The sequence below is a fragment of the Condylostylus longicornis genome, unplaced genomic scaffold, assembly GCF_029603195.1.
Source record: "Condylostylus longicornis isolate FDR11 unplaced genomic scaffold, ASM2960319v2 ptg000081l, whole genome shotgun sequence".
In the NCBI taxonomy this organism is placed as follows: Eukaryota; Metazoa; Arthropoda; class Insecta; order Diptera; family Dolichopodidae; genus Condylostylus; species Condylostylus longicornis.
Window position 1 is genome coordinate 2341005 of NW_026578049.1, and position 25958 is coordinate 2366962.

At 28.6% G+C, this 25958-nt stretch overlaps 4 protein-coding genes across 8 annotated transcripts; 2 read left to right on the forward strand and 2 right to left on the reverse strand.

The window, feature by feature from the left end:
* The first annotated feature begins 1323 nt into the window (after nucleotides 1-1323).
* LOC129613211 (uncharacterized) lies at nucleotides 1324-3422 on the forward strand. 2 transcript variants are annotated; one of them, XM_055527186.1, is made up of 4 exons: nucleotides 1372-1483; nucleotides 1550-1676; nucleotides 1729-1895; nucleotides 1963-3422. In XM_055527186.1, exons 1-4 carry the CDS (start codon nucleotides 1459-1461, stop codon nucleotides 2484-2486), a joined length of 843 nt encoding a protein of 280 aa, XP_055383161.1. In that variant the 5' UTR covers nucleotides 1372-1458; the 3' UTR covers nucleotides 2487-3422. The 2 variants fall into 2 exon arrangements, with proteins under 2 accessions (XP_055383160.1, XP_055383161.1); XM_055527185.1 differs by having other exon boundaries at nucleotides 1324-1676.
* Nucleotides 3423-3627: 205 nt separating this feature from the next.
* LOC129613160 (rapamycin-insensitive companion of mTOR) lies at nucleotides 3628-14177 on the reverse strand. 3 transcript variants are annotated; one of them, XM_055527118.1, is made up of 21 exons: nucleotides 13977-14177; nucleotides 12679-12880; nucleotides 12431-12617; nucleotides 11983-12341; nucleotides 11777-11930; nucleotides 11611-11715; nucleotides 11351-11555; nucleotides 11088-11291; nucleotides 10612-10991; nucleotides 10376-10552; nucleotides 10111-10319; nucleotides 9953-10053; nucleotides 9526-9719; nucleotides 8724-9220; nucleotides 8520-8644; nucleotides 8015-8256; nucleotides 7709-7941; nucleotides 7307-7654; nucleotides 7159-7253; nucleotides 6023-7096; nucleotides 3628-3814 (listed from the first exon to the last, which is right to left on the reverse strand). In XM_055527118.1, exons 1-21 carry the CDS (start codon nucleotides 14005-14007, stop codon nucleotides 3774-3776), a joined length of 5163 nt encoding a protein of 1720 aa, XP_055383093.1. In that variant the 5' UTR covers nucleotides 14008-14177; the 3' UTR covers nucleotides 3628-3773. The 3 variants fall into 3 exon arrangements, with proteins under 3 accessions (XP_055383093.1, XP_055383094.1, XP_055383092.1); XM_055527119.1 differs by having other exon boundaries at nucleotides 3633-4919; XM_055527117.1 differs by lacking the exon at nucleotides 3628-3814 and having other exon boundaries at nucleotides 4930-7096.
* Nucleotides 14178-15897: 1720 nt separating this feature from the next.
* On the forward strand, nucleotides 15898-18508 carry LOC129613189 (translation initiation factor eIF-2B subunit epsilon). 2 transcript variants are annotated; one of them, XM_055527155.1, is made up of 7 exons: nucleotides 15898-16166; nucleotides 16216-16340; nucleotides 16397-16588; nucleotides 16646-17493; nucleotides 17554-17772; nucleotides 17833-18119; nucleotides 18174-18508. In XM_055527155.1, the coding sequence occupies exons 1-7, from the start codon at nucleotides 16071-16073 to the stop codon at nucleotides 18390-18392; spliced, it is 1986 nt and encodes a 661-aa protein (XP_055383130.1). In that variant the 5' UTR covers nucleotides 15898-16070; the 3' UTR covers nucleotides 18393-18508. The 2 variants fall into 2 exon arrangements, with proteins under 2 accessions (XP_055383130.1, XP_055383131.1); XM_055527156.1 differs by having other exon boundaries at nucleotides 15900-16166; nucleotides 16232-16340.
* Nucleotides 18509-20587: 2079 nt separating this feature from the next.
* On the reverse strand, nucleotides 20588-25798 carry LOC129613108 (phosphatidylinositol 3-kinase regulatory subunit alpha). Its single transcript, XM_055527036.1, has 4 exons — nucleotides 25556-25798; nucleotides 24272-25319; nucleotides 23183-24205; nucleotides 20588-22491 (listed from the first exon to the last, which is right to left on the reverse strand). The coding sequence occupies exons 2-4, from the start codon at nucleotides 25245-25247 to the stop codon at nucleotides 21083-21085; spliced, it is 3408 nt and encodes a 1135-aa protein (XP_055383011.1). The 5' UTR covers nucleotides 25248-25319; nucleotides 25556-25798; the 3' UTR covers nucleotides 20588-21082.
* Nucleotides 25799-25958: the final 160 nt, after the last annotated feature.

Below are 25958 nucleotides of genomic sequence, written 5' to 3' on the forward strand. Positions count from 1 at the left end.
AATCCTATTGAATAATTATTTCTTTTAATTATTGAAATAAATAATATTCACATGAATATGGTAAAAAAAATCCATTTCTTTTCTCAAATGAATAACAATTTGGAATTATGCACCTCTATCTATTTCCCGAAAAATTGTTCTTTTTTTAGATAGTTTTTTTTATATTACGGTATGCTCGTCACCTACCTAATAAACTCAGTGACGTAAGAAATTGGATAGTCTTTCTTAACACATTTTTCTTAACATTAATGATAACAGGTCTATCTGGGATAAGAAAGTTTTTAGAATTTGAAAAAACATTATAAATTTTTCTTTTGATAAATGTTTCAAATTTTTTAAAATTGGTAAAGTAAAATTTAATGTTCTGGAAACTTTTAAAATCTTACAGCGGTCGAAACATATATTTTCCTTGATTATGTAAATAAATTAAGCAAAATTAATTCCCAAATATATTTTCTAAGTTTCACAATTTAATAATCCAAAATTGCAATTTTCGGTTTTTTGCATGGCCGAAAAATATTTGTTTATGTTTGATAAGTTTGAAATTTGATGTTTGTCACCTATTTATAAAGTTTTTAAAAGTTTTTTCATCTTTTCCGTCTGGTTTATTTTTCTTTTAAGTGAGAATTTTTTTCTTTTTGCGAGAAACTACGTCATTGTTTCCCTTTTTAAAGTTTTTTCAAGTTTTATCCCTGACAGATTTAATGTTGTTTATTTTTTTTCATCAGCGTCGCTTACTTTTCTAAGAAAAAAAGCAAAATTTGGAATTTTATTTCTATTTTCATTTGATAATGATTAAAATAATGAAAGAAACTGACCTAAATTGTTAAAGCTGAACCATAGCGGTAACCGGCAACGGGGGACCAGAACAACAGCGAAATCAACTATTCAGTATTTTACATATAATGTCATACTAACATAAGAACAGATAATGTTAAAAAAATCGCCAGCGGTAAAATTGAATTTTGTATTAATACACATAATTATATTATGGGCCTTATCGTCCGAATACACGATCAGACTGTATGTCTATTAATATAAAGAATCAGCTCCGTAGTAAAATAAACTTTGCTGACCACAATAGCAGCTCATCGTAAAAAACAGCGAATAACGCTTAACATTTTATTTCAGTCAAAAAAGCTTGATAAAAATTGAGCAAGACTCTAATTTTCTCACTGGGTTTTGCTTGATTTGATTGGACGTTTACACATCAAACTTTCATTAAATTCCCATGCAATCAAATTTTGCTTTATGTGTAAACGATACCATCAATTTCATTCGGCAATATCAATTACCGAGCTGAATTGATGTTTTGTTATCAAAACAAAATACATATGTATTTTGAAGTTTGTTGAAATTGAATATTTACATATATGAATTTGTGAAATTTTCTTTCGAGTTTTATTCAAAAATTTGTATATATATATGCATATATTACTTTTGAATTAGCATCTGCTAATGGCACAACTTCATCAAGAAAGAAGTAAAGTTTGGCGATATTTCACAAGATCATCAGATAACTTGAAAGCAAAATGTCATTTGTGTTTAGCTTTTTTGTCTTTTAAGGGAGGCTCAATTTCAAATTTGCATCTTCACTTAAGAAGAAAACATGCAGAACATTTGGATGAGCAAAGTGGAGCGCTAATTAAAAACAGTTTTCCTGATCCAGTAAAAAAGTATGTTTAACGTATCAAAAAATTATTCCCTAAATTCATATTATTTATATAGCATAGAAAAAGTCGAGTTCTTCAAAAATGATAACAATGTTAAGAAATTAATAGAGCTAGTGCGCCAAAGAGGAAATATTTTATACAAATTCTCAAGGGACAACCTCTGGAATAGCGAAACTCAAGAAAAATTGTGGAAAGAGGTTGCAGAAGCTTTAGGAAGTGAGGGTAAAAACAATTTCCTTCCAAAATTTACTTGAAAATTTAAGCTAAACTATATTATCTTTTTTTGTAGTTACGCAAATAGAATGTAGGCAATGCTGGCGCAATCTGCGTTGCTTGTACGACCTATATAAGAGGGATCCCAAAACTTCAACAACGAAATTTATTGATCAGTTAAAATTCTTAGAAAGTCTCTACGCCAGATCGAAAACTTCAAATTCTTCTTCATGTGAAAGCAAAAAAAATTCAACAATAGGGTCAGAACAAATTTTAGAAGAGACTGTAGTTGAAAGATTTCATGATACAGATTTTGAAGAGTCAGGCTTAGAAGACAATGAAGACTCTATATATTTTAATGAAGCAAGCGATGAAATCGTTGAAGAAAATATTTATTTGGAGGAAGGAAAACATAAATTTACTAAAAACAAGAAAGAAACTTTATCTTTTTATAAAAGCTTTGATGAAATGGATGACTTAGATTTCTTTTTGGGATTTTTGAATAAAAAAATGCGTACTCTTTTACCTGAAGAGAAAAGTTTTGTAGAGATGAAATTTACTCAATTAATCTTTGAGGCAGAAGCTGGTTTGTTGCAATAAAAGAAATATTTTTTCCTTACAACAGCTCTTTATACTTATAGAAAAAAGTACGTTTATGTACTCGCCGTTTATATAATCCTAGGAAATAACAGACGTGCAAAAAAATAGCAGTGGCATTATTTTAGTGTTACATCTACAAATTGCCAGGGTATGGGTCGAGTAAAATGTTTTTCTGAACAAAAGAAAAAAACCTATATATACCGAAATAAAAACATATCAAAATATTCAACATATGCGGTGCTATAACAGCGGACATCCACTTTAGAGGATAAATAAAGCAGAAACACGCAATAGAAACCCCTATATGCCAATGCAACTGTATACAAAAAATTAAGTATTTCATAATTTTTGATTATTAAATATTTATTTGCTCCATTATACTGTTACCAGCTATAATTTTTTCATAAATACTTACGTTATGAATTCGTTTTATATGTATGCTAAAAGAAGAGCTTAAATTAATCTAAAAACTAATATTACAACAAATTTCATAAGGGCATTGACGTCAGTTCTTTTCAATATAAGTGACAAAAACTAAAACTTTTTCATAGTTAAAATTTACACAAACTCATTCTTTGAATCTTGAATATTGTATATGTAATGCAGTGCTTTAAGGACTTGCATATATCAATGTTTTTACCTAATTCAATACATTTTAAGAGTTTATTCGTTTGATTAACTATATTTTATGGTTGAAAATGATGGGAGTTAAACATTATTAGATAAGAAAAAACAAAGAAAAAAATTAATAATTTAATTTTATTTCATTTTCTTCAACTTATTTTTTTTTAATAAACTAAAATTCTTTTTTAATTTATTCTTTAAAATATACAATATTACGCAAGTTTAATATACATATTGTAAATATTGTAATTATTGTAATTTTGAATATTAACTTAAAATCCTAAATATTAAATAATAAAAAGATTAAACAGTTTTTACCTTACTAAAATTAAGCATGTTAAAATTTTCTTTATTTTTTCAATAGGAAAATATATTTAATTAAAATCGAAAATACTTTATTATATATATTTTTTTTATTATAAGAAAAAAAATTTTTATTTTTAAATTGACTTTTGAATTCAAAATTATAGTTACTAATAATACAATTACAATAAATATAAAGCAATTAATAATTTTTCTTCTTGAATCAAAATAAATAATTTATGTTTAACAAATTTTTTAAAAAACATAAAAATGTTAAGGGTATTGAACATGAAAGTTTTAATTTCAATTTTTAATTTTACAAACATTGATGAAATTCGAACAATTTGATAAAGTGCTAACTCAAATCTCTGCAATAAGTTCTTGGAGTCGAATAACGTTCTCTAAAAAAAAAATTCTAATATATGTATTTATGTACATATGTATGTATCTTTGTATTTGATTATATTTAAACTTTAAAAGGTGACTAGTATAAAAAACTAATCATGAATAAACATTTATGCTTTAATCTATGTTGAATAAATTTAAAAAAAATAACAAAATCGATTTTCGCAATTTACTTGTAATGTCTTATTCTATACCACACTTTTTCAATCTGCTAGATGTGCGGTTATTATACATTCGTATAATAAAGTTTTAATTTTGGTAGGTAAATATTTTTCAATTTTTATATCAGCCTTTAGTCAACCTTTATCACTTTGTTTTTAAAGGTAGCAAATTTAATCAAATCTAATTGAAAACAACGAGCAATTTTATGTAAGGAAAAAAATATATTATTAAAAGAGAAAAATTGTAACACGAAAGTGCCCGAAAAAATTAGAAACAAATTGGACTAGTTTTAAATATAATAGCGCAAAACATGTACGTATATATATACAAATTTTATTTCAAGCTTAATTACAACTTTTTACTATTTAAATTTAAAGATATTGAATATTAAAATACATTATATATATTCACAATAATGTAAATATATTATTAATGAAATTTAACTGAATGAAAAGTTAATAAAGCCTTTTAAGAAAAATAAATTCTTTACACAATAAAGAAAATTCAGTGTAAATTTTAATGAAAAAAATAAAAAAAAAATAAAATCAATTAATGTGTTTTCAATTAATTTCTAAAACACGTTATAAAGTAATGTACAGAGATATTATGTCAGTTTTCTACTTTAGGGCGTAAGAAATTCACTACAAGGTCCTAAAAATTTCAATCCTCAATTTCAAATCCTTAATTTTCACCTTTTACATACATAAGTCATAAAAATTGATAGAAAAATTCACCGTTTGTTATTGTGATTGGAAATTAAAATAGTTTGTGAAATACGCTTTTAAAATCAGCAGAATAAATCAAATAACCTATGTATAAGAAAAATTTCTAAATTACCTTAATCTGGAACGGACATGTAACACGCTATGCAATTTCAAATTTCATCAATTACAAAAAAATTTTCAGACAATAATTAAAACAAATTATTTAATAGAAATACTGCACAAAAAAAGTAAAATATGTATGTATGTAAAATATCCCAATTTATTGTTGAAAGACATAAAATAAATAAAAAAGAAATTATATATTATATATATATATATATATATATATATATATATATATATATATATATATGTATATTCAATTAATTTGTTTAGCCTTAGACAGAACAGCCTCTGATTTTGAAGATTGCAACCGTTTTTCACAGAATAAGCTACCTATTGGTTTAGCTAATGACGCCGATAAGCTCTTTGTAAAATATAATTGCTGTGGATAATAATTTGTAGTTGTCGAGGTTGATGATGATGATGATGATGATATTGGTGTAATAGAACTTTTAACAACATTGGAGGAATCTATACAATTTAGGGGGTTCAAATACTTTGATGTTTGGCGTTCCATATTTATTCCCGGCGTTGTTACAGACGAGGGTGTTCCAAGTAGTATTGATGTTGTTGTTGTTGGTAAACTTAATCTATTTGTAGCAGCTGTAACCGTTGTTGAAAAGGAGGAGCATACCGATGATGAAGATTGTAGTTTACTACGATCTCTTATTGGGAATTTATTTTTTGTGCAACTTAAATCTAGTTCTAACGTATAGAAACGACCCCGAACATAATTTTTATTTTCATTTTTATATATTGTTGAAATAGATGTGGATGTTGTTGAATCTTCACTACTACAACAACTTGTTGATGATGTTTTATATTGTTGTTTTTTATTTAAATCTAAACTATTTACACAAGATTCCGCAAGTATTGCTGATGATGAAGGTGCAGATGGCATATTTTTAGCATCAATACAATCAAATGAAATTATTTCTTTATTATGATTATTACAAGTGTTTTTGTTACAATTCCTAACAAAATTTGTTTTATCACTACTGTTAATACAGCTACTATTTGTTAATAGGTGATGTTGTTGCTGTTGTTTATATTGCGATTGTTGTTGTTCTTTTGTGTAATGGTGTGATGAATTGTCAGCTAAATGACTACTATTACTTATTGATTTAAATGGTTCTGATATATTTTCGATACTTGATTCATATACACTTTCTAATGGAGGAGATTTTATATGAGTTTTAAAGGAAGTATAATTACTTGCATTTAACTGCAAAACTGGAGACGTTGTATATAGTGCAGCACTTGATGATAATGTTGCCGATGTTGGTACTATTGATGATAACGTTGAGGAAGTTGAAACGTTTTTTGTTGCGGAGTTCAAAAGCAAATTTGAGCTTGTTGTAACAGTCGTATTATTTACATTTGCGCATACTGAATTTTGCGTATTGTTCGATTGATGTAACTTACTATTTTCCCTTAAATTTTTTAACTGTATACAATTAACTTCGATTGGAATATTAGTTGCACCGACTAACACTGTTGATGCAGTTGCACTGTTTCGGGTATCATCTACGCACAAATTTTCTGATATAGATATTATATCTTTATCTTTTTTTACTATTATTTCAATTGGTTCATTATAAAAACTATCAAAATTTAAATCTAAAAATAGTTCTTGAAGAAAACGTCTTGCACCCATACGATGTGATGTTCTTCCAATTGCCTTACACACTTCAGAATACAAACATATGTCTTGGAATGAATTAGGATGTTTTTGTTTTAGTTCCAATAAGGCATTTTTAGCCAATTTCGCACTTATTGGATTTGACATTCGTTGTACTTGGTATAAAATATTACAAGCTATTCGATCAGGCATGTTTTCTTCACTTAAAATACTTTCTGGCGAATTAAAGCTAATATCAGATAATTGAATCGAGGAGCTCTGATTTGATTTACGTTTAAATATATTTAATTCACTATTGCTGTTGTCATCAATAATATTAGATGTTAAAAACTGCAAACGTTGATTTTGTTGTAAACGGTTCGATCTTAGTCTAGCACAACTTAAACAGTTGGAACGAGTATGTTTGCTTATCCACTTTGTCGTCGCGCGGTGCTTGCTTGCTGATGATATATCAGACACTGATGAAACAATAGAGCTGTCACCATCCACGTCCACAGCGTTATTGACAGATTCGTTTAGAAATTGTTGTTTAACGGTTAATAAGTTAATATCAAGTAAATCATTATCTTGTATATCACGTGTTATATAACTTTGTGTTTGATTTTTAGATGGAAACAAATCAATAATATTCTTAGGAAGACAAATACCTAAAAATATTTTTTCAATTGTTAGAATAATTGTTTTTTAAATTTTAATTTATGTTTGATACCAGAATAACATGGCCCTTTAGAGTCAATTAATGAGAGGAACTTAGGTGCAGCAAGAGTTGGCAAAGGAACTTGAAATTCATCAGAATGCAGTTTTCTAAAAAAAACTGTGATAATCTCAATTGTAATAGAAATATTAAATTAACATACGAAATAATGTTTTGCGTAGTTGCTCTCCTATCTAAGCTTCTAACTTTCATTTTACGCTGAGAATCACTGCCAATTGAAGTTTTTCTTGGCCTTAGGGATGCCATGACTTCATCTCGGTCTATTATTTCTGCCAAATCATCTGCAGCCGACTCTGATAAAACTGGCCTAGTATGGCTTCGCAACTGACGCAACATTCGATAACCTTCCATATCTTGGGGACTCATAGATGGCTCCTGTACTGAAGATCCGCTAACTAAACTGACCCGCCTAAAGCGACATTTTGTTGATGGTATTTCCAGTAAGTTTGAGGTACTTGGTATAGGACTTAATGGCATTTGAATATACTCTCTAAAATTATGATTTTAGAACTTTATTGAAATATTTTTCATTTTTTATTTTTACCCAATAATATTTTTTCCAAAAATTGACTCACTACTGCTAACACCAGATGTATTGGAATCAGTTCCAGAATTAAAACGAGTTCTATGATGAGATTGATACCCACTTGCTGAAATTAAACTAATGACATCAGTCGTCTTCGATTCCGAAAGAGAACGAGTGTGTTTATATTTCATAGAATTATTTTCAGGTAGAGTTCTTGATTTATTTGTCGCTGCAATGTTTTGACAAGGGTTCTAACATGGAAGAAATGAAAATTTTTTTTTTAATTTTGATATTTTAATAATATGAACGTGGTTGCAAACTAACTTCATCTTTAATTGCAAGTGATCCATTTTTACTTTCACAATTTATATGGTGATCATCCGTTAGAAAAGAATTTGAATCACTACTTGTATTAAAACCATTAATATTTTCAGATATTCCAGCATAATTATATGGCGGCACTGGCTCGAATTGGTGACGAACCGGGGTCACCTGTTTTGTTTCCCAATCTTCGGGTTGATAAACCGGCCACATAGTGTCCCGATCATGACGAACGCACAGCCAATCTGTTTAGAATTTTTAACTATTAATATTTGAATCATTTTACTCCAAAAAATAGTGATTAATGTATATAGTTGATTATGCGTCAAAATAAGAGGAAAAAGATAACAAAATTTTCAGAAAAATAGAGTTTTTTGTTAATAATTTAATGGTTAAAAAATAAAAATTTATGAAATTACTGAAATATTAATAATTAAATACTGAATTTTCAATATTTTATTTGATAATCATGTAAACAGAAGAATCAGAATTAGGAACTAAATCTTACCCAATTTGTAAAGTACATTCGCACCCGCATGTGTATTACCAACTAAACCTAATACATGAAAAGCGGTTGCGCGAATAGAATAAACTTCACAAAATGTCGCTAAAAATATGATTTTGTGGTAAACCCTATAAATTAAGAATAAATAAAAAATATTAAGATAAAAAAAATAAGCTTTTACGAAAACAATCTTCGATTGATTTTTACCTGTTTGCAGATTCAACTAAATATTCAACTCCATTCGAATGGGTTGACAAATGTCCTAATATCCACAATGCTGATTTTAATTCTAACGATTCGTTTTCATCGGCACACTTACTCTTATTTAAAACATCAATAAAATATGGAATGTCGCCGTACTTTTTTAAATCTTTAAATCCTTGCTCTGTTTGTACAAGTTGTCCATATAAATGCGGTTGTATATTTGGTGGAATTATGACAGGGCGTGTCTGACATGTGCGTCTGCTATAAAAACCATCTTCATTTTTAATATGCAGCGTTAAGCTTGCGTGAGTTTCTGCTTCCACTAATAATACATATTTCTTATTGTATTCATTCTTCCACAGTTCAATCTCTACTTTAACGTTAGCTTGTGGGTGATTCAAGCCTCGAGGTATAGAATAATAACGAGACATTAAAATTTTACCTGCTTCCCGCATTTCCGTAAGATCAGGCCAAATACTAACAAGTTCTTCCAAATATAACTAAAAGTACATATAGTTTTATAAGTATATTACTTTTTACTTTTTAACTTAAAAATTAAACAATCATACCAAAAAATATAAAACACAAAGTATCAAAAAACTCATAATAAAAATTAGCACGTGGAAGTAGTTATGCACATAATAATAATAAAAAAATTATCTCTTAATTTGGGTAATTCTATCATAACCCGAAATAAAAGATACTTTTTTTTCTGTATATTGTCTACTTCATGTTTGCTGTAAAAATATAGATGCATGTACTTCGTAAAAGAGATTCACAAGAAATAAAACTTTTCAATATTTACCTTATCATGGCAAGTTTCTTCTAAAATTTCAAGGGCAGCCAATACAACACGTCTTTCCTGATCTTTTATTTGATTAATTATCATAGGAATACCCCAGATTTCAAAATTAGGTACTTTAGCACGTAGTAACACTAACATGAATTGCGTAGCGTATAATCGACCATCTCTTGCTTTCGAGATGGTTAAAGCTTGTTCTGTGAAAATTTATAGAAATATTTCAATAAATTTTACCAATATGAGAAGTTAAATCAATGATTTAATTTGAAAATTCTACATTACATTTTTCAATACATACTTATGGTCTAACAAATAATTTTACCCCATATCTCATCCTATCTGGTATTTAATATACATATATTATAGAATAACATATATATATATGCAACACATTCACGTATATAATGAATGCTAAATATTAAACAAATACCTAAAATTCTCCTGGGTTCAGCATCCAATGTATAATCTAATCCAGTGACAATTAATTTTATGTAACATACATGAAAAGTTGTAGTGACGAGATTCGTTAACCTTGAAAGTAGAAAATGTAACTCAATAACGCATAAACTTATTTAACTTTTTATTTACTGTTTGAAAACACCAGTATTTGATAATATTGTTAAACCTCTTTCATGACGACACATTCGGCCAATAAATAGAAAATAATGTTGGCACATTGTACTGCTCATATGTTGAGGACTAAATAAACAGTCGTGTGCTCGATTCGAAGTACTTATAGCTAATAATTGATTGCTTATATCATGAAAGAGATCAGTTAAAAGCCTCGTGCATTCCAACTTAAATAAATTAGAATATTAATAAAAATTGTTATAATAAAAAATTTTAATAATACTTCAGAGCTTTGAAGCATCCAATCTATAAGGTCTAAACCAGCAGTTACATAAGCGGGTATATTTCGGCCATGTGATAAATCTTGATGTGAAAAACGATTACTACTTGGTTTAAAATAGTGTTCTAGACGCTTTAAGAATCTACATTTTGTATCATCTAATTTGCCGATAGCATCGGACTAAAAATAGAAAAATAATCTTAATGAACTTCAAATAAAACTGATTGCAAATACGTTACCCTTAAAATAGCTATGACGATTTCCCAGTCCCACTGATTTCCATCGGCATGAACTAATACATTTGAATCTTTAATAAGGCGATCGAATTCTCTCAAACCTTCAAAAAATTGCGATATTTTCTTTCTTTTAACTCGGAAACTAGAACGTTTCATAAGACCCGATCCTGAGCTGCTGGACGGTAGCGAAGATGATGTTAATGTGCTATGATGACCACTTGTGTTCATAGATGAAGATATAATTGTTTCATCACCACCACTTGCACTAGACGAAACTGAATCTAATCGACGTCTTTCTATAGTATTCAACAAGGGCGGTAAAATATTCGATAATTCATATTGAGTATTAATTTCGCGTTTAAAAATACGTGAATGAACAAGACCTTGAAAAAATTAAAAAATTTAAATTTATATGAAAAAACAATATGAGTTTAATTATAATAAAAAAAAAAACATAAATTTCCAAAAAAAATACTTACTGCCTGCCTGAATAATGTTATCTAAAAATAGACTACAGGATGCCGGTCGATTTTTCAACATCTGATTATAATTTTGTAAAGCTGAAATTGCTGCGTTAGCTTGGTGATTTCCTGCTGTTGCATGAGATATTAGGGATGACAGTGTTGTATTCGTTGCACATATATCAGCAGGTAAATATTTATGCATTAAATGCAACAATTTTCCTTTAAATATATAAAATTAAATGAAATAAATTAAGTTGTGTAAGTGAACACCAACATACCAACTAACACTGTTGCACGAACAGAAATAAAGGTATCACTAGAAACAATTACTTCAATGAGAGCATTTATTAAACCAGTTTCTAAAAAACAATATAGTAATAAGGCTAAATGTTGTTCACAAATATTTGGCACGCGATTTGCAAGACTTGGAAGAATTGAACGACCCTCCATCGCAACAAACCCATTCGATAGCAGCCAAGCATCCTAAAAATTATTTAATTTATATAAGTTTTTAACCTCAAACTATTATTGATTTTACTTGAAAATCTGATGGATCAACAGCTTGTAAAGCGACCGAATATTCATCCGTCCAAGCAGGTTGTGGTAATCCCAAAACCTCGTATAAAAGGTCTAATATAGCTTTCTAAGAAATTTTAAATATTGAAAAATAATAAAACTTAATAGCTGAACATTAGTTGTTATACCCTGACTTCTAATTGATTAAGATACAAAACGTCGACTATTGCTTTCAAGCCAGATGGTTTATTTGGATCACAAAACTCAATGGTACCAGCCCAGCTCCTCAGAACCGATAAGAGAGCCAATCGGCTACTAGTATATCTTAGCTCTCTCGCGTTTCTGCAATATATGTATTTAAGAATTACTTTTTTTATTTTTTTTCAAATTTTACTTATTTTTATCCATGATTCCTAAGCGATAAGTAAAATCACAATAGGGAGCTGCTAAACAATCAAGTCGAACGGCTGCTAAATTTCTTGTATGCGGCCATTCTAATAAATGAAGTAAAACTCCACATAAACTTTCCGCAATTCTAGGGCTCTGGCATTCTAGCACATTTCGTGTTATGGATCTAACTCCGCCACAAACTATTAATAATGTTGGATTAAGAACACCAAACTCACACAAAGTTGCTAAGCATGCACGTAACATTCTATCACGTTCTTCAATTCCGCTATCTCCCATAGATACTAAACAACGAACGATGGTTGGAGTTATACTTTCTGGTGATATAGATAACATTTTTCTAATCTAAAATTTATATATTGATCAGGTTAGCGAATTTTATTTTTTACAATAAACTTTTTATTAATTAAGGGATATTATTCAATGTGAAGTACCAATTTTAGCGCTTGCATTCTTTCCACGTCATCTTTTAAAAGAAGATCAATACTTTTACATACAAGATGCGGTAATTGTAACAAATTAAAAATGTGAAGATCTTTTGGGGTTTTTAATAGATATCTAATAGCCCTTAATGCTGCAGCTCTCACTTGTGATAAATTGTGAACTAATGAAGTACTTAAACTATAAAAACCAAAAGGAAAATTAGTTGAAATTTATTTATTTTAACGTTATAAATAGGCACCAGTATAGTAATTCTTCCGTTGTAAATCCTAGGTTACCATTATCATCAGATTGTTGAAACAAAGTTGCAAACCCGTTCAGCAAGTACAATCTTTTGTTATCAGTGGTGCTTTTCGATGATAAAGCAACAAAAATATCATAAGCATTTTCCGAATTCGATTTTTTTGGATCTAATTTATAAAAATCTTCAGGTGCAGTAGATTCTAAAAAAAAAACAAAGCCATATTAAAAAGATATTCAAATCGATCAAAAAAGATATTCAAATCGATCGTCTATTCAAATTAAAAATCAAATTATTTTGCGTAGTTTGGCACAAGTATTGATTTTTTGTTAGTTATGATTAGTATAAGTAAACCTAGGTAGATACCTACATACTAAATTTTTTTTTGTTGTAGTTAAATCGGTTTAAGAATTTTTTTTATGTATATAATGGATATAAAATATATAATTTAAAATATATAGTCAATCACTCTTGTAAATGTTATTAAGAATACAAAACAATAATAAGTTTTTTAAACAGTAATGACGAATTCTAATTGTTGTAAAATATAAGTTCACTGATCATTTGTTGTTTCGTTTTTATAATTGACATTTTTAAAATATTTCTTTTTCTTATACATACATAGCACGTATCTACATAGTAACTTTTTGTATTTTTTTTATAGATAAACATACTAATATATAAATTATAATACGTTAGTATATTTAATATTTCGCTCCATTCATAAATATCAGAGATCTACATATTGCAATAATCGAAGAGAGAACCTACTTCAATAGCATTAGCTCTATTTGTTTATATTTTTTTTTCTTATTTTTTTGCAGTCGGTTTTGCAATATGTACTTATATTTATCTAACAAATTATTTTTTATCTACATATATAGTTTCATTACTTTAAAAAGCAAAATATATTTATTGCCTCTGTACATAATAATTTAAATGCCTATATGTATGTATTTAAAAAAATTAAATGAAATAAAAATAACTCAAACTCGAAACTCGGAAACTGAAACTAAAAATAGCAGCAATGTAACCAAAAATAAACACATAACAGAAAAATATTTACATATCATCAGAAATTTTTCGGAATAAAAAATCTCTATTTTTGTTTACGGAATATTATTGTGTCTCACTTAACTTTTTTATTCCTTTTTGCTTTAAGTAATTTCAAAGATATCAAAAATTTTTAGCCAAATACAAGAAACAATATAAATAATCCGTTATAAAATAAATACATTTACGCATTATTTTTTACTTGATTTATAATTGCAAATAAAATATTCATTTTCTCTCAATACCTCTATATCTAAACCTTCTCCAACTAGTCATTTTTTCCCTATAAAATTTTCGATTGATTTCTCTTAATATTGTAGTATCAATGGTTGACTGTTATATTAACCAAATTTCTTATTACTTAACATAGATATTTCATTTTATTTTGCTTAATTCTTAATAACGATTTTTATAAACTTTTTGGAAAAAAAAATATTTGAAGCTACTTCTATACTTTTGACAAATATTATTGGAAACGTCAAACAATTGTCAACAGAAAAGAAAAATGGAACAGTTTTTGTTACCTTTCAAAACTGGCGTTCTGTCAAAAAAGCCAATATGTATGCTCTTTAGAAGTTTATCATGAGTCATTGGTTACTTTAACCGACATGGTGCAAATGCGACTAAATTACCTGCCATTGTAGATTATCATTGCATTTTTTTATTGTTTTATAAAAATAATAATAGATTTTTTATTATCAAATTATTTTGAAGGGAATTCAAGAAGAAATTTTTAGCAGCGACGGGAATATTTTTCAGCATTCATTTATTTTATTTTCATTTAACATGTGTATGTGTGTATTATTGAGATTTTCAAGAAAAAGTAATTGGAAAAAGGCTAAAAACTCCTGCATAGACATACTTCTGGCAAAAAAAATTGAATTCCATCATTCAAGACTTCCAGATTGTAAAAAAAACAATGATATCAACCTAATGGGTACGTAGGGCATAATAAGTAGGATACGTAGATACGCATAAGGAATAAGGGAATTGAACACATCGTATAGTCTGACATGTATTGTGCAAATTTTGTTGTATGTTTATGCGGGTATAAAATCAAAATTATTTTCTAAAAGAAGTTTATATAATTAATTAAGTTTCTAAAGTTCAAAATTATTTTCCAGATGATGTTTATATTTGTTGAATATTTGCAATAGTTTGTTAAATTATAAATTTCATGCTTATTTAATTTTAAGTTGGCGCTTTACATATGTATATAATAAGGAGATAAATTTGACTTTAGAAAAAAAAAATCAAAAAAACAGAAAAAAATATACCTACGCGTTATCAAAATTAAAAGTTCCAATACGTTGCGTAGCAGCGTAGGTCATTTAAGTGCTTGATTTAAAATGTATGGGCACTACACGCCCCTAAATAGTTCAAATTTTAGGTTGTTCCCCTAAATAATTCAAATTCTCATTATTTTTACTTAAAGACAGCATCATAAAAAGTTTACAGTGTATTGTGTTTACATTATGTAATAAATATTAAATTGAAGTTGTCAAAATACTATGTTTCAACATTTACATATGTTTGAAGTACATATTTCAATTTATCAGTTTATTGTGCTGCCAATAAAATTTTGTTACAAGTTATTGCTCTTATATTTAGCTTGCAGCCGACTTCAAATGTATTTTGAGCTCATTTAACACTACTTGACTTGAAGGGCCTGATCGTCTACCTCGGTACTTTACTCGGCGAGTGAGAGGGAAATTAATAACTACATGTTTGATAAATGATAATGTAATTTTCGAGTGAGAATTATTTGGTATTCCGTAAATCGTTTTTTTTTCTATAATGTATACAAAATTTATTCACTTTGTTTTGGAAAGTGAGGCATTCACTCGATAATTTGAGAAAAATTGAAAAAATCCAATTTGAAAAAATAAGTAATCTTATTGGAATAATGAAATATTCATTAGAAGAGCCGAGAATTGTGATTTAAAACTGAATTAAAAGTGAGAATAAAAGGAGGGATATACGATAAGGCTGGAAATTTTAAAATTAGCGGCAAGGAAAATTTTTCGTGGAATATAAAAATTTTGTTTTGTTTTATGTAAACGCTCGATAATACTGTTTATACCATGAAATCATAGATATACTTTACACGTCTATTCTTAAAACTAAATTTGAATTGATTAATCAAGTTTTCATATTTTTTTGAAGATTCTAATAACAGCATTGCACGTTAAATACTACAAAATAAAAATAATGCTACGTATGATTGGCACGCACAGATTGACAGCTTTAAAAAAGTTAAAGCATGCCAATTCGGCAAATGAAAATTATATCTTATTTACGTGTTCTAAGATATTAAGGTGTTAAAAAGATATTAAACAATGGATAAATTTCAAAATAAAGACATTATTCAAGCGGTTTTAATTGCTGATAATAATATTGAAAATTTTAATCCATTTTCTAAGCAAAAATCTACTGTAAGTATATTAAAAATTCAATAGATAATGTATTCTAAACAAAAGTTAGGCTCTTATCCCTTTAGTAAATGTTCCAATTTTGGATTATGCTTTGGAATCTCTTAACAGGAGTGAAATTGAGGAGGTCTTCATAATAAGTAGTTTTTTTATTAATGACATCAGAGAGTATATAAAGTATGGTTATTTTAATTTTATTATAATAGTCACTAAAAAAAATTTAAATTTTTTAGAAAGCGAATAGAAGAATGTTGCACTTGGTCAATTAATATGAATGTGCAAGTGATAGGTACGGAAGGTTGCAGATGTTTGGGTGACGCCATTCGAGATTTAGATTCCAAAGGATTTATTCGAGGACATTTTGTCTTGCTCGGTGCTAATTCAATAACTAATGCAAATTTAAAAGCTTTACTAGAGCAACATAAGTAACAAGTGTAAACATTAAAAGAAAAAAATGGAAATGAAATTAATGTAATTTTTAGAAAAACTGCAAAGTTTGATAAGGGAGCTGCATTGACAGTTATTTTTAAGGAAGGTAATACAAAGTTTCGGACGGGAGATGAGGTAATGATAGCTATGGATGTTGAAAACAACAGGTTGCATTTTCATCAGCGACTAAAGATTCATTCAAAAGAAAAAAAATTTGAAATACCGCTTGAAGTATTTGTTAACAATTCGCGTGTAGCACTTTATCACAATTTATTGGATCCGCAAATAGCTATTTGTTCTCCTTCATTGTTGTCTCTTTTTAGTGATAATTTCGATTTTGAAACACGTGACGATTTTATAAAAGGATTACTGATAAATGAGGAAATTTTAGACAGCAGAATATATGTTAGTGTATTAGAAAAAAATGCTTATGCTCGTAAAGTTGGTAATTGGTTGTCGTATCAAATAGTTAGTAATGACATTATCAGTCGTTGGGTATATCCTTTAGTCCCAGATATGGGAATATGTAGCTTAAAACAAAATTATTCCTTTCTTCGAAATAATATTTACAAAAGTGCTAATGCTAATGTTTCAAAATATCAACTGAAAGAAAATGTTGTTATAGAAAGTGGAACCAATGTTGATGATAAAACGACCTTGTCATCAAGTGTTGTTGGGAAGAACTGTAAAATCGGTAAAAATTGCATTCTACACAACGTTTTTTTAGAGGACGAAATTACAATAGAAGACGATTGTAAATTACAATATTGTTTTGTCGGACAAAATACTAAGATCGGCTGCAAAAGTGTTTTGTCAGACGGAGTTATAATTGGAAAAAATGTCTTTTTGCCAGAAAAAACTGAAAAATCCAAGTGTTTGATACAATCTGAAATTCTAGATGGTAAAAAAGAAGAAAATAAATTATATTTATTGTGAATTACATGTAATAAAATCTTTTCAGATGAAGATATTGAGAAAATTGGAGAAAAAGCTTACGTTATAAATGAGTTTGAAGCGATACAGCACTCTGATTCTGAAGACGAAGAGTTGAAACCAACAAAAGGTTGTATACCGAAAATGGTAAAAATACCCATGTTGTTTGAAGATAGTGACTACAACTCATCATCAGATGGTGAAGACGAATCTGGAGCTGTGTCACCTGTTCTTGATGATACTAATAGTAGAAAACAATAATCACAGTATACACAAGTACAAACTAATTTTTTTCTTGTATTTTTAGTATTTTTATCAGAAGTAATTGATTCATTAGCTCGAGGATACACTGAGCAATCGAACCCAGATTTTCTAATATTAGAAATTAATTCATCTAGATATGCTTATAATATGACTTTAAAAGAAGTAAACTACAATGTTGTTAAAGCTATTTTTAGTTTAACACCAATAAAAGAAGCTGATGCGACCACAGTTCTTTCTTCGGTTAATCTGGTTTTTAGTCGTTTAGGTGCAGTTGTAAGCAATTATATAAAAACAAATGAGTCAATGATTGATGGTTTGCGAGCTTTAGAGGTAATTTTGATTATTTTAATAAAAAGTTAAATCAAACAAAAACCGTTTTGCCAGGAATGTTTTAATCAACAAACATCTTTGAAATTAAAAGCAGCCAACATAATTCACTACTTGTATGACAAGGAATATTTTAGTGAAGATGCCATTTTGGAGTGGCACAACGATTTAGATGAAGAATGCGGATGGTTAAGAAATTCTTTGCAAAAATTAGTTGAATGGTTAAATCAAACAAGTGAAGAAGAATCATCCGAAGAAGATGAATTACAAAAGTGAAATATTGTGCTTCCTTGCAATTTAAATTTTTACAATAAATGTTCATGCATAACAAGATTTGTTTATTTATTATGCATATAAAGATTATTAAAAATTTTTAAAAATTTGTAATAGCATGTACTTTTTGTATTTATTTTACTAATTGAATTTTGTAATACGCAGTAATACGAGGGTCATTATTTATATTTCGGGTCCTGGCAATACTAGTGCTGCCAGGTGCAATCTGGCACTTCCATTTTAAAGTTTGACATTTTTTAGGACAACTTCACTCAGAGCGTTTTGTCATTCGAGCGCGAATTGTTTTGTTTACAGTGACTTGAAAAATTCATCTCGGTCAAAAAATGGAATTGTCCCGTGAAAATTTTCGTGCGATGATTTTTTACAATTTCCGGCGCGGATTATCGAGACAAGAGTGTCTCGATCAACTTGTTTCGACTTTTGGTGATGAAGCACCATCAAAAACCACTGTAAATCGCTGGTACCAAGAGTTTGAAGGTCGGCCAAGAAGAAATAAGGAAAACAAACAAGCGCCAGCGAATCATTCTTCATCATGACAATGCAAGCTCTCACAAATCAGCTGAAACAATGGACTATTTGAGCACTCAAAATGTCGAATTGATGGGTCATCCGCCGTACAGTCCTGATTTAACACCCAATGACTTCTTCTTATTCCCTCACATAAAAAAAAAAATGCGTGGACAACGATTTTCAACACCTGAAGAAGCAGTCGATGCGTTCAAAAACCATGTTTTGGAGGTGTCTCAATCGGAGTGGAAAAAGTGCTACGAAAATTGGTTTCAGCGCATGCAAAAGTGTATTGATATTCATGGGGAATATTTTGAAAAACAATAAAACCATTTCCAATGATAAATGTTTGTTTTTTATTGCTAGACCCGAAATATAAATAGTGACCCTCGTAGGTAATTACAAGTTTTAAATATTTCTAATTCGAAAAATTGAATTTAACTTTCATTTAATGCAATTGTAGTTTTAAGAAAATTTTGTATAATTTTGAATTTTATATTTGCACGAGATTCAGTAATGAAAAAAAGAGTTACTGCATTTATTGTGATAGAAAAGTTTACCATACCCTTTAGTACTTATTAAAGAAATTTATCAAGTATGTATAAGATATTGGAACCCTTTTCTATTAATTTTTTCTATGAAAATCCGGTTTTTTTCTAATTCATGAAAATGTTACTTGACTGCACATTACGTAAATTTAAAATTATTTACCAAATCTTAGCACAAAATTTTAGGTAAAATAATAGAAATGTTAAGAGAAAAAAAATTTCGAATATATCTTGGACACGCTTATTTCAAGTCGAAACTAGATTTCCAAATATTTTTTTTAATTCGCTTTTCGTTTGCCTTAAATAAACTCCTATATTCTGTTAGTCGCATCACTTGAGGTGATGGGATATTATTGAAAAGAATTTCGTTTTTCTGTATAGAATTTCAAATTTCGGAATTTCTTTCAACCAGAAAATTAGTAGCTTTTTCAAGAACAACCCATCACATCAAATGATGCGACTAACAAAATATATGTAAAAAACTTGGCGATTCAGCTCAATAAAATAATTGTCCTTTTTTAGTTTGAAAATTCAAAAACTTATATACTATGTACATAGACATATTACCTTTTCTCAAATATTTTTATGGAATGCATTTTAGAGCTACATATTTTTGATAGAAGATGCTTCTTATGACAAGTTAGCCAAAGTTTTGAAATTCAATTTCTATTAAAAAATTAAGTTGCATACAAAAATAAGTGGTCCGATTTGTGACAAAACAAGCCATTAAAAAAAATTTTGATAAACTGATTAAAGCTTTACATACTTTGAAACGCAGAAATCGTACTTCAAATTCATATGAAGTTTAATTTTTTCACATACATATATTCATTACACATTTGCAAAATTCCACCTAGCCAATGTTGAGATGTTTTGGGTTATAGTTTTTAAAAAAATTATGTGCATTTTTGACATAACAGCGTTTGGAAACACTAATATAAACCCTTTCTCTTCATGACTAGGAAAATTAACAGGATGAAATAAAGCCCTTAAAATTACGCAAAACTTAAGACCTTAAGGTATAGTTAATAAAAGAAAACATTTACTAATATATATATATATATATATATATAATTCTTTCATATCATATATATACATATATTTTTATATATACATCACATAGTTTTTAATTATTATAAAAATAACATTTACAAAATTTTTACATATCGACATTTCTTTTTTTATACTGCTCCAATGTCAAATAATTTGCATATTCTTTAATCTTTTACATTATTATATTTTGTATAATCACAAATAAAATTTATTAATATAAAAGAGATTGTTTATTTAACAATAAGTAAAGTAAGTAAAATAATCAAAATGTTAAACTTCACAGCTTCAACAAATTTTTAAGAACTGGATTCATTACGATGTATATAACTATGTTAATATTGACATTTTTTTGTTTTCGAATACAAGTTCTATTTTTTTATGGGTAAAATCTACTTTTAACACCTATTTAGTAATTGTTATAATATAAAATTTGACGAGATAAAATGTAAAAAATTTCTCAGCAAATTATACATAAAAATTGATTGATATTTATACCATTTTTATATTAAAAGGTTTTAATGTGTTTTATTTTTCGTTTCCGTCTATATTTATTACATAATATGCTTATTGAAATTCCATTAAATCTGCAGTTGAGGAACTTATCGAACTGCTAAGATTGCTGTTTTGTTGAGATTGTTGCTGTTGACGCATTTTTTCTTGTTCATTTTTAATATAAAATATTGGATGTTTTAAGGTTGTTGTTAATTTATCATTGTGTTCTTCTAATGAATTGTTAGCGTAATGTAAAACCAAACTTTTTAAAGAATCATATATATTATAAAGTTCTGTGAAAGCATAACCACGTTCTGTTTCATGTATTATACAATGATTTATGGTATTTTTGCAAACAATAGATAACGCGAAATGTCCGTTCATTCGCGGTCTAATTAAAAATGTGCCTGTTGGCATGTTTGCTAATAACTGCTCGGCATGTGACCTGGTACAATCGGCACTGTACCAAGTGCTTTGATCGTGATGTGGTTGTTCCATTTCTGATTTATGTTTTTTTTTCCAATCATCAAAACCATGTTCTATAATTTGTTTTAATTCTTCTTCTTTTAAACCGTATTGTATCAAACGATCTTGCAATTTATCTTTTTGCTTTTGCAAATTATTTACCTCCGGCTTAGCTGCATTAATATCACGTTCAATCGAATGATAATAATCTTTCTTTTCTTTTAGATACAAATCTAATTGTTCACTACTTTCACGTAAAGCTTTCAGTCGTGATTTTAGCAATTCCGCATTTTTATCTATTTGTTTAATTTCGTTGGGCTGAGCTTCTATGCGATATTTTTCCTGCAGTTTAATTTGATCTTCAAACATCTTAATAGCTTTGCAAAAAGCTTCATGCGCAGGCTTTTTAACATTTAATTCATTTTCAGCTGCCTCATACTGCTCCTTTTTAGCTTGCAAGTGTTGCTTTTTTTGGGCCAGCGTTTTGTAGTAATGTATGAATTGTTTAATCATCTTATTTAAATCAACAGTACTAGGTGAATAACCACCAATTGAACTTCCTATGCCACTATCATCATCTTCAATACTTCGACAAACAGGATTAGTTAGCTTAATATCTAATAAAACATTGTATTGACATAAAGAGTGCTCTTTATAGTGTTGAATCAATTCCATGACAGAATTAAATTTATATGGTTTAACAAAGCCATATTTCCCATTTTCTTGACAAATTTTAATCAATTTTTCCGTTCCATCCTTAATTAATGTTAAAGTATATTCACCACATTTAGATGATGCATCTCTTACTAAAAAACTGCCATCTGGACACCCTGCTAATTTTTCTTTAACTTCATCTCTCGTGATATCTCCCCAATACCATTCAGCATCTTTTAATTGCTCACATCCTGGATTTGTCGAATGAATTTGCATTGGTAAAGAAGTCATAGAATCTCGGCTAATAACTGTGGGAACACTTGGGGCTTTTGCAGGTAATGGAACAAAGTGACTGGGATTTCCTGAAAATGAATTTATATAATCGAATATCGTAAACTAATATTAATTATAACAAATAAATTAATGAAAAAAAAAGAATAATGTAGATGGCTTATAAGTAATCAACCCTATCGTGAATCCCATTCGTAGAATTCTAGCAATTACGAACTTAGCTAAGAAGTAGACTTTAGAATGATCACAAATTTCCTTTGTATAGATTATGAATCACAAATGGCAATACCATTTTTCGGAGTGTCATAATCAGTATTTTATTTAAACTATCAAATGTTTATATTTTTTCGTGGCTATTTTCAGTAAACAAATTTCACAAAAATAGAATATCTTTCAAAATATACTTTTGTATGAAAGTTTTGCAGTTTTCTTAGTTTTTAAATATTTTTGAAAAATGGGAAAAAAAATTTTTAGTTAGTATGAATTTCCCTTCATGGTAACTGTGTTAGAATAACTCAAACTCAAACAATGAAATTCAAAACTTGAAAATTTAGCACTTGAAAATTTTGAGGGTTATTTTTACTACGAACGTAATTTATGATTACTTCCTTACAAATATTCGACGTAGAATTTCAGTAATTCTGTAATAATATGATATTCGTAATTTTTCGAATTTCAGAGCTACGAACGAAATCCGTGATCGGACTGAATGTATGTATAACATATTTATAATTAATATAGTGATATTAGCATATTCTATACCGATTCGTGAATTTTTCCTGGGTGGCAATGCCGGAGCAACATCAAATTCAGGAACAGGCTCATGAAACTCCCCGTGATAAAATAATAACTCGATTATTCGAGTATGACTTTCTGTATTATTAATTATTTGAATAATTTTATTCCACGGGGGTCTTATTATAATATGACATAATGATTGAATTAAAATCGTCGGTGGTTCCCGCCTTCCGCGATTATATTGCAACCAAGCCATACGTCGTAAATGGTCGAAAAAATATTGTAAAGTGGACTTATGATTTTCTGGTAAATCACGTATATAGCTACGAAGGCATAATATAGCCTGATCATCTGGGGTTAATTTTGAAGCAGCTATAAAATTGTCGTACCACTGCAACGGTATCAAGGGGTCCTTCAATTCTCTTAGATATTTTTTCATATAACCTACTATATACTGCGGATCTATATTCATTAAATTGATGCTACCAGTAGCAGTTAAATCGAAAAATTCCTTATCATTTTCTAGATCTTCTAAAAGGGCATTAGATTTATATAACTTATATAAATCTATTTGACAGTAGTCGTCTTTTTTACAAAGTGCTTCCAAAGCTCTAATGCAAATAATTAACGATACTGGTGCCGGCATTTCTTTTACATTGAATTGTTGACTTAAATTTGGTACTAATTTTAATAATCTCGCATTTAGCTGTTTATGTTGGTGGGGTGTAGCTCCTGTTGCTGCAACTAATGAACATGGTGATGTTTCAATTTGATTTGTGTTAGAAGCGCTTAGAGTGTTATTTTCATTTCCACTTGCGGTAGCTATATTCTCAATTACACTAGTATTGTCATCACTACGCGCTGGCAATTCTTTCTGAATACCTTTACATTGAAAATTTTGTAAACCGTTAGCTAAACAAGTTCGATGTACAATAAAATTACAGATCACACACATTAACCCTTGATTTAGAATGCCACGTAAATGACGATGGCATTTATCACATCGTTTGACTGAATTAAAGCTACATTCTATCATCATGTGTTGATCTAAAATTAAATTAAAAATTTCATATTGAGGTAGACAAAATAAAATTATTATCAATTGGGACTTACATATGCTACTATTTTTTCCACTAAAACTATTTTCTTCTTGATTATAATGTTTTGTAACTTTTGTTAATAAAGGAAGATCACACTCATGCTGTTCTGATGCTGAAGTGCCCGAAATAGGTACCAATTCGTGACTTAAATCTGGCCTAACTGGCTGTTCAGACGTTAGACAACCACTTTTTAATTCATCTAAACATACTAATATAGCTAATCTATGAAAGGAATCTTTAATTCCCATATATCGCAATTTATCGTCGTCAATATTTTGAATATCGCATCCTTTTATGTTGTTGACTTTAAAAATTTCAATAAAAGAGTATAAATTGACAGCAGCCAACCATTCAAGGATATTAGAATTTGTCCATTTGATAATCGGCGTATCATTATAATTAGTTTGAGGCGTAACTGGATATATTTTTGTGTGCTGTTCGCAGTTGTATTGTTGGCTAAATTGTTTACACGGTATATGAAAACATGTTAAGCAATCACTACAGCTAACGCCCTGACGTCCTTGACCCCATATATAATCCTTACAATGTGCACAAATAATTGGCATTAAAAAGTACACATTTACCAAATTATGCCAATTACATTCACTTTTAAGATCACATGTTGCTTCTACTGCTGTATTATCACAACCAAAAAAAGTAACATAAGTATCGTCGGTCATACCTTCTGTTGAAATACTTTGTGTAGTTGAAATCTTTCTTTTTGGTTGAACATATCCACTTATAATTTGGGAAGTCGGAGCAGCATCTAATGGTTCAATTGCGTCTATAGCCACCAGACCACTTTTCTTAGTTCTTTCATTAATAGCATCTATCATCTTATAATTTTGCCGAATTTGTTGGAATGTTAAACCTTTTTGACAACGAAGTGCAAGAAAATCGTTTTGATTATAAGATAATTGAAAACTAAGTACACCCTTGAAAGTACGGGTTGCACGGCAAAATATAATCGTTTCTGTTTCGCTTGACATTTTGTTAATTTATGGGATAGACCAATATCTCAGCAAGTACACACAATTTTGCAATATCTTTTTTAATATAATCTTCAAATAAAATTAAAATGAGTTTAAATTTAGTCAAATTGTATCTTTGCGATTCCATAAAACAGGTTTATGTAAACCTAACTTTGTATTTATATACTTGTAGTATTTACTACATTCAATAAATTTAACTCTTGATGCAAATATAATTTTCAACTTTTTACAAAAAATTGTATTTATAAAATAAGAGACTTAAAATTTCTTTTTTTTTAAGGAAAAGTTGGTAGCAGTATTCTTACAATAATAGTTAATCTCAAACTTGTCGGTATTTTTGCCTTCTTTCAATATACAAAGCAATTAATTGAACACACGAGGATACATTTTAATTTAGATTTATAACATTTAAAAATACTAACTTAAATTAACACAAAATACATAATAATTTAAAGACTAAAAATAATTTGTTAGGAGGTGTTTAATCACTTTTGATTGCAAAATTTAATTCTTTCATCTCGATGAAAAACATGGCCGACCATCATAATTTTCACAATTGCCAAAATATTACCTAAATAATTATTGTTGGACTTTTTACTCTTTAGTGAACTGTGAAGCTATCTTACTCACTCTTCTGCAAAGTTTAGCAAAATAACCGATGTCAAAATGACTTTTATTGTCACAAAGCTATTTGAGCAACTCATCTAT